Source organism: Vulpes vulpes, chromosome 16, assembly GCF_048418805.1.
Source record: "Vulpes vulpes isolate BD-2025 chromosome 16, VulVul3, whole genome shotgun sequence".
NCBI classification, from domain to species: domain Eukaryota; kingdom Metazoa; phylum Chordata; class Mammalia; order Carnivora; family Canidae; genus Vulpes; species Vulpes vulpes.
This window is the reverse complement of record NC_132795.1, coordinates 78,293,424-78,311,311: the sequence shown is the minus strand read 5'-3', so window position 1 is coordinate 78,311,311 and position 17,888 is coordinate 78,293,424. Positions and strand designations below refer to the sequence as shown.

General features: G+C 34.7%; 1 protein-coding gene across 3 annotated transcripts in view; it reads left to right on the top strand.

Annotated features, from left to right (window-relative positions):
* FBXO11 (F-box protein 11) overlaps positions 1–17,888 on the top strand; it is an 89,285-nt gene that overhangs the window by 70,063 nt on the left and 1,334 nt on the right. For all 3 annotated transcript variants that reach the window (XM_072741209.1, XM_072741211.1, XM_072741210.1), the window contains exons 12-22: positions 7,907–8,124; positions 9,271–9,356; positions 10,419–10,513; positions 11,972–12,094; positions 12,172–12,257; positions 13,210–13,286; positions 13,377–13,520; positions 15,795–15,905; positions 16,567–16,674; positions 16,981–17,089; positions 17,717–17,815. In XM_072741209.1, coding sequence (XP_072597310.1) covers positions 7,907–8,124; positions 9,271–9,356; positions 10,419–10,513; positions 11,972–12,094; positions 12,172–12,257; positions 13,210–13,286; positions 13,377–13,520; positions 15,795–15,905; positions 16,567–16,674; positions 16,981–17,089; positions 17,717–17,815 — 1,256 coding nt within the window. The remainder of the gene's footprint in view (positions 1–7,906; positions 8,125–9,270; positions 9,357–10,418; positions 10,514–11,971; positions 12,095–12,171; positions 12,258–13,209; positions 13,287–13,376; positions 13,521–15,794; positions 15,906–16,566; positions 16,675–16,980; positions 17,090–17,716; positions 17,816–17,888) is intronic.

Genomic DNA, 17,888 nt, shown 5'->3' with positions numbered 1-17,888 from the left:
GTATCTTTATGGATGACACTATATTTTAAGTACTATTGTGTCATTTTACACAGGTTTCTAGAGATGCGACTTTTTGAGCTCTTTTTAGGCCACTATTTCAAAATAATGCTCTTTGGTGTGTTTTCAGGTATTCTTTTAATTTAATGTCTAATTTTCATTGAGGCAATTTTCAGGTCCTGTTATAATATTGGCAGCATTTTTCGTTAAGGAATCAGAGATGGGAGAGAGGTGATGGTATGGTGGCCAGATGGGATTGTGGTGATGGTGATATTTAATTGCTGTTGTATGGTGTGAATCAGGCAACAGGATTGTTGGATTCACATACACAGATTGTCAATTAGTGAAGGAAGTTTTTTGTTGTTGTTGTTTGTGCCTAAAACCCTAATGTAGAACTCTTTTTTAAACCGAACTAGACCAGGAGGGAGTACTCTTCTATAAGTTCTGATTAGACCTAAATAGTTTCAGGCCATCCAGTGCATCATAGTCCTGGGGGACATGTAACCTGAGTAGAACAGTTCACTTAAAATGTAGGCTAGGAGCACCTGGGTGGCTCAGTTGGTTAAGCATCCAGCTCTTAATTTCCACTCAGGTCATGATCTCAGGGTCATAAGATGAAGCCCCACATTGGGCTCTGCACTCAGCACAAAGTGTGTTTAACTTAAGATTCTTTCCTTCTTTAAAAAAAAAAAAAAAAAAAAAAAAAAAAAGATTCTTTCCTTCTGCCACTCCCCACCACCAACCCCTGCTTGCGCACTGTAAAAAAAAAAACGAAAAGAAAAAACAAAAAATATAGGCTATAGCTTGGGCCTATCAACAAGAAAGCTGAATGGGGGAAAATAATAATATAATAAAAAAGAAAACAGAGTGGAGATGACCATTTGCCCTTCTCCAGCTGAAATAAAGAAATTGGGGAATCCTTGGGTGGCTCAGAGGTTTAGCACCTGCCTTCCGCCCAAGGCTTGAGACTGGAGACCCGGGATCAAATCCCACATCAGGCTCCCTGAATGGAGCCTGCTTCTCCCTCTGCTTGTGTTTCTGCCTCTCTCTCTGTCTCTCATGAAAAATAAATAAATAAATCAAATAAATAAATAAATAAATAAATAAATAAATAAATAAATAAATAAATAAATAAAACATTTCATTATACATTGTACCTCTTTTTTCCCCAGTCTCTGTCTCTCATGAAAAATAAATAAATAAATCTAATAAATAAATAAATACATACATACATACATACATACATACATAAGACATTTCATTATACATTGTACCTCTTTTTTCCCCAGGGAGTAGGTAAGGGAGGTAGGAAGCACTGGAATTGTAGTCTGGAGGGCAAAGGTATGGGGGATGTCAAAACATAAGAATCTTGAAAATTTCCTCTCCTTTTTTAGAGGCCTATATTAGATATAGTTCCTAAATGGATCTCTCGTTTTGTAATGGCACTATACTATGCTTTGCCTGTGTTGCCTTTAGACTTTGCCCCAGAGTGACATACAACTCCAGTGTCATATTTTTGCATGCCTCTGGTCTCATTGATGAGAGATTAGAGGTACGAAAATAATTTTAATCTGAAAATAAGCTTCCTCATCTTTAAAAGACCTTTGCTGATTGTCACTTACTAAAGTTCATCATAGTAATTTACTCCTCATCATACACTTCTTTTTTTTTCATCATACACTTCTGATACTGTGTGTGTGTGTATATATATATATATAGAGAGAGAGAGAGATACACACACATATACATACATATACATATATATACACACTTTAGTTTTACAAACTTTTAAAGTTTTTAAACTCTAGGCAGTGCTATCAATAAATATTCCCATTAAAGATTAATGAAGAGATTTGTAAAAACTGCATCTGAAACTAATGATGTACTCTATGTTGACTCATTGAATTTAAATTAAAAAGATTTGTAAGGTATTACAGATTTGTAAGGGAAGAATAAAAATTAAAACCTCTACTCTTTTTCATTTTCAAGAATTGTTTTTGTAAAAATACTGTATGCACAAGAATAAAGGACATCTCTAGGATTTCAGGGCATGACTCCAACATTTGTCATTGTTACCTTCATGTTTAAAGTGTGAACTTCCCCTCTGAAAAATGAGGAAATGAACACTTTACTTTCAACCTGTCTCCATCACATCATTTATTATTATTTTTCTTATGAAGGTTAATAACATTTACATTCCTATAGTTATTGGTCAATATTTACTCTATATTACCTTTAGTCCTTTTATAATAGTTTCTCTGGGATCCCTGGGTGGCGCAGCGGTTTGGCGCCTGCCTTTGGCCCAGGGCACGATCCTGGAGACCCGGGATCGAATCCCATATCGGGTTCCTGGTGCATGGAGCCTGCTTCTCCCTCTGCCTGTGTCTCTGCCTCTCTCTCTCTCTCTCTCTCTCTCTCTCTCTGTGACTATCATAAATAAATAAAAATTTAAAAAATATATATATATAATAGTTTCTCCATTGCTGAATTTTAAAATTTTGATTCATTCTTTGTATGGATGAGTTTTCTCATCTAGCCATTCATTATTTGCTTATTCTTAAAAGAAGGGTTTACGGGTATTGTAGCTTGAATTCTTGCCACTTGAGAATACCTACACGTTACTTTTTAAATTGGCTAATAAGTATACACAGTTTTGATTATACCTTTTTTCCCTCCAAATTTTGTGGTCATTTTTATATCTCTAAGCATTAAATGTGGTTGACAGGTCTGAGATCATTCTGGGATTTTTTCTTGTGATGATCTCCTTTTCTACTTCAATATCCATATGTAGGTTTTTGTTGTTGCCAATGTGTTGTTTTGCTGTTTTTCTCTTCCATGTGTTTGTTTCTTTAGAAAGTTGGCTGTGTATCGGTTTAAGTTTTGTGTGATTTCCTCAAATCTGTACCCCTTACTGTATCTCTATAGTTCCGCTTTTTTTTTCCCCTAGTGTGATGTTCATCTCTAATTTTTAATGTATTTTGTTTTAGGAATTTTTCTAACATACATAAAAGAAGACTATAATGAATGAATGAATCCCCATGTATCCATTTTCTCCTTCAATAGCTGTCAATTTATGGCCAGTTTTATTTCATCTATACTTACTCTTTACTCTCTTCTCTACTCTCCACATTATTTTGAAGCAAATCCTGGACATCATCATCTCATCAGTAAATATTTCAGCATGTGTCTTTAAAAGATAGGGATTCTTTTTTCTTTCTTTCACATAACCACAGTGCCAGTCTCATTCCTAAAAATAATTTTTCTGTCAGTGTTCGCAGGTTCCCAGTTATCTTTGTTTAATATTCCATTGCAGAATGTTATTTTTGTAAAATATAATGAGAATGCCATAGTAATGCCAAATTGCTATAAAATTTTGGGGACATTTATTCTAAATTTATGAATTTAACACATGACAGATTGACAGATGACAGATATCTTTAAATCTGGCTGTCCTCTCTCTTCTTTCATTTTCTTTTACTTTGGATAGTCTCTCTCAGATAGGAAGCATAAGTTTTAGATGATTGAAATTGCACATTTGCGTATTCTTGCTCACATTTACTTCTTGTGCCTGAGTTATTTCTATGAAAATAATACTATGGGAATATTTCTTTTCTGTCTTCTGTTCATGCCACTAGATCTGATCACTTTAGTAGATCATTGGCTAGGCTTATGAGAACCTTCAGTGACTTGGGGAAAGCTACCTTGCTGAAGGTCTAAGATAACATTTGTTAGGTTTCAGCACCCTACTCTTCCTTATCCAGATTTCATAGTATTTGACAAGTGTTTTATAGATAATATTTTGGGGTTATGGAAGTTTATTTCAATGAAGATAGCATGGGGGTTTTTTTTCTATTTTTTTCATTCTTGTTTTATTTGGAGAGTTTTAAGAGAGACTCTTAAGTGCCTTTTACTTTGTCATATTTAATAAAGACTGTTGTACTTCCAAAAATTTTAAATGAAAAAGTGCTTCACCTTATGTTTTTATATCAGTGTTAAGTTTTTAGCTTTATAAAATGATAGTTTTCAAAAATTTGCAGTAATGTGTACAGAAAGGATTTAGAAACACTTGTGCTGAAAAGCTAACAAGCGCTTATTTTAAAGATCGATTTATTTATTGAGAGAGAGCATGCACTTGCATGTGAAGAAGGGGAAGGGCAGAGGGAGAAAGAATCCTGAAGCAGACCGCCCTGAGCAGAGCCCCATGTGCGGCTCTACCCTAGGACCCCAAGATCATGACCTGAGCTGAAACTAAGAGCTGATCTCTGAGCCACCCAGGCATCCCAAACCCTTATTTTAATATATAGAAGAAGCTCTTAGCAATCTGGTATCTTTTGATAGGGATAGAAATTATTTTTCTGGAGCCATCCAATAAAATGTCCCTGCTTTTGGAGTTTTGCATATATACATTGGAATTTTCATGGTTTCCATCTTATAAAGCAAAGTAGAATTCTGGTCTGTGTTTCTGTATTACATTTTACACTAAAGGCATCTCTTAAAACAGATACATTCCATTAAAACTTTGGAATAGTTATACTATTAAGTTTACTATTTACTAATAGTTTACTATTAATGTGTTTAAACTTTAGGTGATAGAAATTGCACATTAGTGTGCACAGTATTTTAAAGCAAAATTACATTAACTGAACCCTTTAAGCCCATAACAAGAGATCAGTTTCCTTGTAAAATTTTAAAACTGTAAGTCAGTTGATTGTTCTGTCTGAATGTGGTGAAAATGACGGTTGTAGCAGTGTAGAGGCGTTTGGGGTCCCTGGCTAGCTCAGTTGGTGGTGCATATGACTCTTGATCTTACGGTCATGAGTTTGAGCCCCACATTGGAAGTAGAGTTTACTTTTTTTTTTGAAATTTTTTTTCAAAGATTTTAAATATTGAGAGAGCACAAGCAAGGGGAAGAGTAGTAGAGGGAGAGGGAGAGTCAAATTACCCGCTAAGCAGGGTTGGGGGATGGCGGTAGGACCCGGAGATCATGACCTGAGCCAAAGGCAGACACTGAACAACTGAGCCACCCAGGTTGCCCCTAGAGTTTACTTTTTAAAAAAGCATGAAGAAAAAAATGTGTTTTTACTGCTTTCTTTCCTTGAATGTTATTCTAAAACAAAAGATAACAGGTTACAAACTTCATCTTTGATGGAATTCAGGGACATTTTTAACCTTTAAATTACAATATGGTAGATGACTATGTGCCTATGACCAAAGCAGCCAGTCCAGATTAGAGCAGATTATAAAACCTTATAGGAAGATAAATTTGTAAACCTAATGTGACTGTAAATATATTAAGGTGTTTAAATAACTGGTAACAAGTTTAGGATAGAATTATCAGTAGAGGCCTAAGCAAAGGAGAAGAATAACAGAATTACCAACTTCAATAAAAAGTTGTACAATAAAGAATATGTAGTTCTACTTTTTACTCCGCTCTGAATAGCACACTAATCTAACAAAAATCGTGATATTACTACATCGAAAAGATACAGTGAATATTTGTGGTGGAAGATAGAGCTAAGTTCTTATCTTCCATAATAGGAGGTCAGTAGACAATGCCTACATGATTTATGTAACATAAATGCCTACAGCATACATAAGTCTTAAAAATATAGAGGTAGATAAAAAGAATCAGCTAAAAGAATTGAAGGTGGGGACCTCTGGATAAGGGATAATGAGAAGAGGAGACTCCTGTTTGCCTTAATAAGCTTGTGGATCTAGCTGACTCTCTTAACTTTACAAAGTCAAAACCTAAAGATAAGAGAAAGAGCATCCCTGCATTTGAATCATGTTTAGTCAATACATAGCAAAGTATACTTACAGTACTGTATGTTTAGAATAGTCAGGACATGATAGTGGCCTGTTATGGAAATCTTTGAGGAAGCCCAATAAGCAGCACACCTTATCTTGCTACATTCTGAACAAGTTATGAAATAAAGCCATGAAGTAACATGAAGAGGCTAAAATAATAAATTACTTTTATTTATAAATAAATAAAAGGTTAAGTTGGAGTATACAACTTTGAACAAGAACCAAATGGGTTTGGTTCACTGTGCCCCCAAGTTAAATAAGCTTACTCAGTCATAAGATTTGTTTGTGGCAGAAGGCATGCTCCCTTAGGGCAGCTCACTTCCCTGAGGAGGAGGGTGAGGCTAAATTGGGCATACCCAGTTTATTCTTTCCCAAGTTTATCAACCACATATGTCATGCAATTCCCAGCAGAAGGAAACTAGGAGCCTAATTGAGCTCCCTTCTCAATAATGAAAACATCAGAAATGTGGAATTGCTCCAATCTAACATTAAGTTTAGTCTAAACACTTTTAACATTTTTGTTTCTTTAATGCTCAGTTTTTCCATAATAGTCTGTGTGTGTGTGTGTATATATATATGTATGTGTATATATATATATATATATATATATATATATATACCCAGTGTACATTCATTTTTATTTGGTATAAAATCAAAGAATTTTTGTATTTAAAGAAACTATTTTTTAGGTACTCCCCCAGTTAAAAAAATATTTAATCCAAATGTAAAGAAGTTAACAGATAATTTGTACTTTATTTATAGAAAATGAAACCTGAAACTATTTCTGAGTGTTATTCTCAGAGGTCTGTTCTTTTAAAGAGTTAAATATGTAGTAAACTAGGGTATTCAGAATTACATCCTATTTTTTTTTGCAAAAAGTGATTCATTAGTTCCACTTGAGTGCTTGTTACATGTGAAGTCCTGTATAGATGCAGAAGTTAGAATAGTCATTTCTTTATAGGAGATTATGATCAGGGAGGAATGGATATGACAAATACAGAAGTAGTACCAAATAGTATATAGAGGTACCATAAGAAAGTACTTAGTTCTTGAGGGAATTTAAAGAAAGGAGAGCATATTCACTTTTTGATGGGAGATAGACCAGGAGTTGAAATGGCTTTTAGAAGTGCCATCTTAAGAATATCTCACTTTTTTCTCTCAATATTTAGTCTTGATTAAATCTTAGAATTTAGGATATCAATATTATAGTAACTTTTCTTCTCATTACAAAATAAGTAAAGCTTGTCCATTAAAGAAAATTGAAGAAATTCAGAGAAGTATAAAGGATACAGAAGTCATCTGTAATCATACTCAGATAATCACACCTATTTTTTTTGTTCATTTTTTTCTTGAAATAAAATTTAGATCATACTTAATGTATACTGTATTGAAGTATGTATTGTTTCTTCTATTGAACATGATACCATGAAGAGCATGAATATAAGTTAGCCTATTCCCTATCATTGGGCTAAGATGAACATTATTTTGTATGTCTTTTTCTAGTCTCCAATTATGTCCTTAGGTCAGCTTTTTACAGTTTGTTTTCATGAGACATTTTTAAATCTCCAAGAGTATATTTTCTTTAATACTTAATAAATCTTTGTTAAAGGATATGTGTGTTTATTGGGTAATAGTATTTTTTTTTTAAGATTCTATTTATTTATTCATGAGAGGCAAAGACCTAGGTAAAGGGAGAAGCAGGCTCCATGCAAGGAGCCCAGTATGGGACTTGATCCCAGGACTCCAGGATCACGCCCCAAGCCAAAGGAAGACACTAAACCGCTGAGCCACCCAGCCATTCCTATTTGCAGTTTTTGAATGAAGCTTTCCTTATTTTTTTTTTTTTTTCTGTTTTTTTTTTTTCTGGCTTTGAGTATACTCAGACTTAATTAGAGGATTTGTGGTTGTATGTTTTACTAAAACATTTAAATCTTTTTTATTCCTTGTTTATCGTTTGAAATTTTGTGTATATCTGTTTTATTCTTACTCTTGAACATGTCTGATACTTCATTTTGAGGCATACAGTAAAAAGGTCATTTTTTAAATGTCATTTCTTTTTTGAAAGTAGCTTTACCTACAGTTTGATTTCTGTATTTTTCAGGGTTACTTTGAAAGTTGCAACATACACAGAAACAGAATAGCAGGCTTTGAAGTAAAAGCCTATGCTAACCCCACAGTGGTTCGATGTGAAATTCATCATGGGCAGACTGGAGGAATATATGTGCATGAAAAAGGAAGAGGACAATTCATAGAGAATAAAATCTATGCAAACAACTTTGCAGGTGTATGGATTACCTCAAATAGTGACCCAACAATAAGGTATTTAAATGTAATTGTGGATGGAAGTTACTTCTTCACTTTTTATGTTACAAGAAAAGTCAAGATACTTAGCTTTAACTCTTAATTTTTTTCCTAGATCACCTGACTACTACAAAATAGATTATCCTAGTAAATTTCTATGCATCTGAATGAGCATAGCTATTGCATTTATTTTTGGGTATTCTGTTTTTTAGTGATCTGAGTCATGTATAATTTTTTATGAACAGTTGCAGATGCTGTGATTTTTATTTTAAATTCACGATACTGCATTATAAATGAGTATATAGGGCCATGTTCTTCTCTTCGAACCTGAATGACCTTGTCTTCTCTTTTGTCTGAGAGTCAGGAGATAGCATAACTCAGGAAAGTAATTATCACAAAGATTCTTGGACAGAGATACCAAGAATAACAAAAAGTCAAAACTTCAAGCCATCCTTTTATTCCTACCACTCCCTCAGGCCGCAGTAAGGAAACAGACCCAGCCCGAAAGGCATTGGATAAGAGTGTAGAACAAAACTGTTATAGTTTAATCAGTGACGATGAATTATTTTTAATTGCCAAGTTTTATTTTCCACTGGCTTTATGAAAATAGATTATGGTGTTTCAAATGTATCTAGATTAGCTTTAAAAGAAACAGTTCTAGGGGATCCCTGGGTGGCGCAGCGGTTTGGCGCCTGCCTTTGGCCCAGGGCGCAATCTTGGAGACTCGGGATCGAATCCCACATCGGGCTCCCGGTGCATGGAGCCTGCTTCTCCCTCTGCCTATGTCTCTGCCTCTCTCTCTCTCTCTCTCTCTATCATAAATAAATAAATGAATGAATGAATGAATGAAAGAAAGAAAGAAAGAAAGAGAAAGAAAGAAACAGTTCTAAATATGTTAACTATTTTGAGGGAAATTTTTAAGAATGTTATTTTGTCTTAAATACTAGGTGGCTCTTTGAAGCTTTAGGTCTTAGAAAAAAAAACAAGGGAATTTAGAAATCATCTAGCCTGAGTCCCTTATTTTACAAATTAGGAAACTGGTCCACAGAAGATAAATAATTTTTTAAGGTCACATGATTATGAGTGCCCTTACAGTTGGTTGTGTTAAACAAGTAAGCTTTTGCTAAATAGATGTTTATTTTTTATTATTTCTCATAATTATAGGGGGAATTCTATATTTAATGGAAATCAAGGGGGAGTTTACATCTTTGGTGATGGACGAGGCCTTATTGAAGGAAATGATATTTATGGTAAGTGTGTTTTGTTCTATAAAATTTTGGAGCTTGGTCTGTCTTCCTGACATTAGCAAAATGGACCACTTTGAAACCATCCAAGTAGGAGAACTGATCCAATTTCTTTACATTCCCAGTAAAGATTATTTGTGATATGTATTTACTTAACGTTAGTCATTATTCACTTAACGTTTACTGAGTACCCACTGTGTACCAGAACCATACCAGATACCAGTGATGAGAATACAAATAAAGACCTTAGTCTCAAAGAATATCTGGTTTCCTTAGAATCATTCCTTTCACTTTGGTACTAACTATAAAGGGAGGGGCGCCTGGGTGGCTCAGTGGGTTAAGCATCTGCTTTTGGCTCAGGCCATAATCCCAGAGTCCCAGGATTGAGCCCTACATGGGGCACCCTGCTTAGTGGGGAGTCTGCTTCTCCCTCTGCTTGTGCTCTTTCTCTCTCACTGTTGCTTGCTTATTCTCTCAAATAAATAAAATCTTAAAAAAAAAACTATAATGGGAAAATACTTATTCCTCATTAAAACTTAAGATATTCATTTAGCAGACCATTATTAGATGTGTGTGTACTAGACGCTGATATGTTCCTGGGGTTTCTCTTTTGCTAATACTTATCTGGATAATACTTACGTAAAGCTTACTCAATTCCAGGTTTATTCTGAACATCTTACCTGAATTGAGTCATAGAATATTCACATCAACCTGTGACATAGACACTATTAAATATCCCCACTCTGGTCAGGAAACAAAGGTACAATGAAATTAACATACTCAAAGTCACACAGGAAGGTAGAATTCCTGGGATTTAAAACTTGGCAGCCTGGCTTCAGAGTCTCTACCCTTAACTATTATACTGCCTACAATTTTTCTTTTTATATACATAGTTCCCTTAGTTTTGTTTTTTAGTACTTAAGGACCATAAATATCTTTCTGAATATGACATATTTCACAAAATCATGCTTTTCCTAAAATTCTAAAACTTTAAACTACTGTGTAATGTAAAATTCTGTGTTCCACAAGGCTCTATATGTTGACATTGTAACTTTTATTTTTAAATAGGCAATGCATTAGCAGGAATTCAGATTAGAACAAACAGTTGTCCAATTGTTCGACATAACAAAATTCACGATGGCCAGCATGGTGGGATTTATGTGGTAAGTTAATGAATTACAGTTCTAGAATGGCATGCATCAAAACCAGGGAATAAAGGATAGAAGAGGACAGAATTATATGTAGCTCTAGGTAGGCCATATTCAGCTTACAGTGTATGAATTTATGACGGTCTTTAATAGTTATATAATAAATAAGACTCTTATTCTCCTTGCCAGTATATGAATAATGTTTACAGTGTGTATAGTGTTATGTAAAATTCAACTGACTGAATTTACGCAGAGTATACCTTTTTATTAAAGCCTTTAATTGGGATCCCTGGGTGGCGCAGCAGTTTAGCACCTGCCTTTGGCCCAGGGCACGATCCTGGAGACCCGGGATCGAGTCCCACATCGGGCTCCCGGTGCATGGAGCCTGCTTCTCCCTCTGCCTGTGTCTCTGCCTCTCTCTCTCTCTCTCTGTGTGACTATCATACATAAAAAAATAAAAATTAAAAATAAATAAATAAATAAAGTCTTTAATTATAATTGGCATTTTAGGCTGAACTCATGAGACATGAGATTTGGCTGAGTTACATTTGTTACACTGGAGTTTTGCTGGTGTGACTGCACTAGGAGTCTGAAATTTTCCAAAAGTATTAAGTAAATCCGTAGTATCACTGAAAGTACTAATACCAACTTGAGTATTTTTGAATATTTTTTGAAAAGCCAATTTTTCATTTAATTTATGTTGAAACATAAATTGAGCATCTTAGAAAATTTTAAGACCATGTATATTGGTCGTGTATCTTCTGACCATGGTATATCTGAAACTGTTACAACTGATTCAAGTGAAAAAATGTAGGAAATTTTAGAAAGGTCTTTGTATAATGCCAGGTATGTCTCTAATTTTTATTTTCAGTTATAGAAATGTCCATGTCTAAAAATGTCTGTGTCTTGAGTCTTCTGCTCAAAATAACATTTAGTAACCTGAGACCTTATTTTGAATGATTTCACCAGTAAAACTCGCAATATCTATTAGCTTACTAAAATGAGAACTCTTCAGTTTATTTTATATCATAGAATGAAATGAGAAGCTTTAAAGTGTAAGACCACATAAAGAATAGTACAAAAGCTTCTGGAGTTTAAACTCAGGGTAGAGGCTATACAAAAACAATGTTAACTACCTCCTCATCCATATTAAAAAGTAAGGGCAGCCCCGGTGGCCCAGTGGCGTATTGTCACCTTCAGTCCAGGGCATGATCCTGGAGACCTGGGATCGAGTCCCATGTCGGGCTCCCTGCATGGAGCCTGCTTCTCCCTCTGCCTGTGTCTCTGCCTCTCTCTCTCTCTCTCTCTCTTTGTGTCTCTTGTGAATAAATAAATAAAATCTTAAAAAAAAAAAAAAAAGTAAAAGTTGAGTTTTTTTAATCATAACTGTCTTTAAGGGGAGGGGAGGGGAACACACTATAAACTACTTGTTTCCAGAAGATATATATCGTAATCAATGTAACTTTTATTTAGCATGAGAAAGGACAAGGCGTAATAGAAGAGAATGAAGTTTATAGTAATACTCTGGCTGGGGTCTGGGTGACAACTGGCAGCACTCCAGTACTGAGAAGAAACAGGATACATAGTGGAAAGCAGGTAAAATTATTTTGGACTCTTATATGGGAAATACATTGTTTTATGTCACTTGAAAACAATTTTTTTTTAAATTTTAGGTTGGTGTTTATTTTTATGACAATGGACATGGAGTGCTAGAGGACAATGATATCTATAATCATATGTATTCTGGGGTTCAGATAAGGTAAATGTTTTCACATTTGGCTTTCTTTTGGGAGGGAGTTGGGTGGGAGTATGTGGGGTATGTAGAACTTTCCTTGTTATTTAATGCTCAGTCTTTATTCCTCCTTTTGTATATTTATTCATGCTCTTACCACATGCTTGGCTTTGTCAGAATATAGTTTTGTTTTTTTTTTTTGAACCAGCTGAGGCGAGCAACCAGTGGCACATACACCTGCCATAAGAGCACATTTCCACTGTTCTATTATCCACTGTTAACAGTCATAGTTGCCAATATACTCCACTGTACTTGGAAAGTAGAAGGCTATATGAAAACACTTGTGAGCTATATGTGGCATGTTGTAGGCACTCAGTAAATGGGAGCTTCCATTTTTACACTATTTCTGTAAAATTAATAGTTTTTTACACTATTTCCTATATTTTAACAGTTTTAGAAACTGTAGTACTTATAATTCAGCCCTTCATTTTATATATTAGGGGAGTATACAATAATAGTAATCACTTAATCAGGATGCCTGGATGACTCAGTGGTTGAGCTCTGCTTTCAGCTCAAGGCGTGATCCTGGAGTTCAAGGATTGAGTCCCACATCGGGCTCCCTGAGGGGAGCCTGTTTCTCCCTCTGCCTATGTCTCTGCCTCTCTCTCTGTGTCTCTCATGAATAAATAAAATCTTTATAGATTAAGTGACTACTATTTTTTTAATCTCCTCAGTTTAGTTTATGTATTAGGAGACTCTATAGTAATTAATATATAGCTAAGTGTATTCTATGGGAAATAGAATTAAGCAAAATTAAACTAGTGTCTTTAATGACAAATTTCTCAGAGCATCTGGAAAGACTCCATTGTATAGTTCTTCTTACTATAATTAATATGAATTTTTTCACTGTTACCTCACATAACATGGGATATGGGAATAGAAGCAGTTAAGATGGCATTTTTTTCTATTATATTTATAGGACTGGAAGCAACCCCAAAATTAGACGCAACAAAATCTGGGGAGGACAGAATGGTGGAATTCTTGTTTATAATTCTGGTAGGTTTAATCTTTCATCTTTTTCTTATTGCTAATTGTCTTTAGAAATATACTTTCCAAATGACATAACCTCAATTCTTCCACTTGTAGGTCTAGGCTGTATAGAAGACAATGAAATATTTGACAATGCAATGGCTGGAGTCTGGATTAAGACAGATAGTAATCCTACACTAAGAAGAAATAAAATCCATGATGGAAGAGATGGTGGCATCTGTATATTTAATGGGGGTCGAGGTATTGTTGTTAATTTTGCATTAGTAAAAAATCCAATTTTTCATTATTCTTCCTCTATATCTCTAATGATCAGTGACGTTGCCAATTAATGAATTATAATTGAGTGAATCTCAGTCTTTTTCCTTATCAGATCTTGAAATAGTTTATAAGATTAGTGCTTAGAGGTAAAGCAGAAAGAGATCTACACAATTTTTCTTTTCTCTTTCTAGCCATCTTGAGTGTGCTAGTTGTTAGGCTTTTTAGAGGTAGAATTTGTTTATTCTCTTTTCTGGACCTTATTTAGAATAGTGATATAATAAACGGCAAGGTCCAGTTATAGAACTAGGATAGAAATTAATTGGCTTGTAAATAAATGAAAATGTCTGTAGTAAATAAGTATTGCTTTGTACCTGTTTACAGCTGTGTTTGTTGGAGAATGGAATTAATGAAGCCAAGGTGTGCCTGGTTTTGTGTACGTAAAGGTCAACTCATTTTGCATTGAGGCAAAGGTTCCACTGTCCCTGCCCCTTGCAAATGCATGTTGTTCATAGTGATTAGGGGAGAATGTCAAATGCAAATTTATCACCATTCCATTCCTGAAATGTCAGCAACCCAGCACTGTACATATCTAATATGGAAGGATAGCTAGCTTACTACAAAATAATTCAAAATTTACTACAGCCAAGCAGTGATGATTCTATTAATGGCATAGACTCTGAAAGAGCTCATAACCTAGTAATTCAGTAAGGTGACAGATCTCATAGGAGTCTTTACAGGATATAATGAGCAAATGCAATACAGTGGATGGTTTTATTTGTAAGGTGTGAAGAAAAGGTTCATGGACTAAAATCACTCTTGAGCTGTCTTGAAAAATGAGTATTCACTAGTAAATTGTGGGGTGGGGAGGCCATTCCAGATGTAGAAGGCATAATTCACACTTTCATTTGTACATATTAATTGAACACCTCTGTACCAACTGATACAGATGCTAAAAATGGTCAATAAAACTACTACTTCCAGAAAGTCTAGTCTAATGGCACATTGTAAACAGAAGTCTACAGGAAACAAAGTGGTTTAGTAAGGTGTACAGAGGTACTTAGAGTTGAGGCTAGAGAAGGGGCGGGACCCAAATCCTAAGAGACTTTGTAGACGAGTTCAGACTGAATCTTAGCAGAAGCAGATTAGAGGTAGGGACTTTGAAATGGTCTTTTCGAGTGGAAAGCAATTTAGAGGCCAAAACTGAAATGCCACAGATGTATTCAATGTCCACAGAAATAATAAAGTTTCATGTCTTCAGAGAGCAGAGAAATGCTAGTACACAACTGATAGTTCAGTGGGTTTTATAGGAGTAATATTACTTTCACATGTGTACTGTCACATGTATTAATTCATTTAATCCTCATAATAACCCTATATGTAGGTGCCATTATGCCCAGTTTAGATAAGGAAACTGAGACAAAGTAGGTAAATAATTTACCTACTCAGACCTAGAAGGTGGTGGAATCCGTATTTGAAGACCTCAAGTCCGATTCCTCAGCTCACTTTTTAATCATCATGTTTGTTGTACTCTCAGAAGAGAGAATAAATTTGATGGAGGGTAACACATCTTCCAGAGAAAATGACATTAGGAATAAAGAGGGCAGGACATTCCAGGATGAGGAAATAATACAAACCAAAGGCATTAGAGATAAAAACGTGTAGCATAATCAGAAGCATAGGTAACATAGTAAGACAACAGAATAGGTTAGGGGAACATTTTGAAAGGCTTTAAGTAGCAACTTAATTTTAAACTTTATTCTGAAAATGGTTTTTAAGTGGAGAAAGGGACATGATAAGAGTTGGAGGAAACGGAAAAATAGAAGAGAAACTGGAGTAAATTATCAAGTAATGATTGTAATAGTAGTGGGATTAATCGGGGCTTGAATGAAAACATTAAGGCTGCATAAATTCTAAAAAAAACTTGGAACTAATTTTAATTCAGTATTTTTAGTGAGGACTATGTGCCTGCAGCCAAGGGAATAAAATGGTGAGTGAACTAGTCATGGTTCCTGCTACCATGAAATTTTCAGTCATTCGTTTAGAAAGGTCACATGCCATTTTAAGCAGTTTTTGGTTATGTCCTACCATAAACTCCTCTGAATTCCTAATAAACTTTCTTTTCAGCTGAAAAATTAGTCCTGTGAATTTCATACAACGCAATAAGAAACTAAAAGAAAAAACCTAAATACCACCAAAAAGGCTCATAAAACTTGTTTATGTGCATTAGCCTTAATCTGAGGAAATATTTTATTATAGGTCTCCTTGAAGAAAATGATATTTTCAGGAATGCTCAAGCAGGTGTTCTCATCAGCACTAATAGTCATCCAGTCTTAAGGAAAAACAGAATATTTGATGGATTTGCTGCAGGTTTGTATTTTCTTTTGTTACCTGGAGCTTGTCTTCTATAAATGTTTAGTTTCTAAATATATTAATTTTTTTGCTTAATAACTGAAGGTGTGCAAAATGTATTGTGAAAGTGGCTGAATGCCTGTCAATTAACCATGGCTTAGGAGAGCACCCAGTCCAAGTTCTGGATTCTATTCTAAGCCAGAGTTTTAAGAAATCTCTCCTGCTACTCAGTAGTAATTATGAAACCTTAATTGGGATAGAGTGCAGGCTTGTACTACCATTGGAATACAAGAAATTCAAACTCTCTGGCCTCAGACTTTTTTAAGTAAATCCAAATATTGTGCATATTATTTCAACCTTTTGCCAGGAAGATAACGTGTTTTTTGTTTTTAAATATCCCACATAACCATCCAGCTTCCTTTTTCTTCATTTCTTCATGTGTATAACTAGTGGCTACCTAAACAGAATTCTGCACAGGCATTATCTCTTCTGCTTGCAAAGAAAATAAAGTATTAATGAACCATTTGTAGTAGCATTCCTTCTTTAGCAAGGATTATGGACTATTAACTGTAGAAGATAAATGTTCAGTGACTCAGTCATTTGCATCTTATTCTTTAGATGTTAAGAGTTAAACTGTATAATGTGGTGATATATCTACTGTTTGTAAATTTTACTTCAGGTATTGAAATTACAAATCACGCAACTGCAACACTAGAAGGCAATCAGATTTTTAACAACCGGTTTGGAGGCTTATTTTTAGCATCTGGTGTTAATGTGACAATGAAAGGTATGTTGGAATCTGCTCTGCTCTGCCTATGGATACACCAAATATGCCATGAGAAGATACTGATATCAGAAGCCATTGCTGTCACTCTCCCAAGTTAACTACAACTCAGGGACTATTTTGAAAGCTTTGACTTGTTCTAAACAGTTGGGAGTATCTTACGCAAGGCAAACCAATTTCTATTTTAAGCTGATTTTTTTTGCTTTCGTTGGTTAGCCTCCTTTAAAGGTCTTAAAAAGTGATTCTTCTATTAGAATCTTAGAATCTATACTTTAAGTCTTTTAGAACTTATTTTTTCTTCTATTACAGATAACAAAATAATGAACAATCAAGACGCCATAGAAAAGGCTGTTAGTAGAGGCCAATGTTTATATAAAATATCAAGTTATACCAGCTATCCCATGCATGATTTCTACAGGTATATTTCTAAATTCCTTATGAGTCTTGAAAAGGGGGATAGTGATTTTCTTTTCTAAACTGGCAAGACATAACAATTTCAGAGTTTTCTCTTAAATGTAAGCTAGAGAAAATTGAGTATTTGCCAATGGAAAGAGAACATAACTGAGAATTTTATGTTTGTCCACATTAAGTTTTATAATCAATCTACTTGAAGAGTCTGAGACCATAAATATGGAAAAAATATATTGCACCAACTATTGCTATCACTAGGAAGGTGGAACACAATGCTTTTGTTTGCATAGGAGTTTCAAAGTAAAGCTGTAATTGTTAGATATTCCCCAGTCACTGAGTAGTTTTTGACTCCCTTCTCCCTGCTCCCAGGTAAATTCATAAAGACTTTGATAGTTTTTCTTTTCTTTATTCAAAGTTTCAGCTGCCTTTCTGCAATTTGCAAATCAGTTTTTCTCAGAAGACCCTAAACAGGAGATTGACTTAAATTCTGCAAAAGGACTTCAATGTATTATCTGGGCTGGAGCCACAAAAATTTGGGTTTTGGTCGTCTCATAAACCAAAGGTCATAGGGTAAAATGCAGTATTTTGAGAAATAACATGTTCAAGAAAAATAACATAAGCTTTTGCTTTTTAGATGTCACACTTGTAACACCACAGATCGAAATGCCATATGTGTGAACTGCATTAAGAAGTGCCATCAGGGACATGATGTAGAATTTATTAGACATGATAGGTATGTAGCACACTTGCTTGCTCTATTACCCACTTATTTTCCCCCCTCACTTTCCTAATTTTTGGGTTTTCAT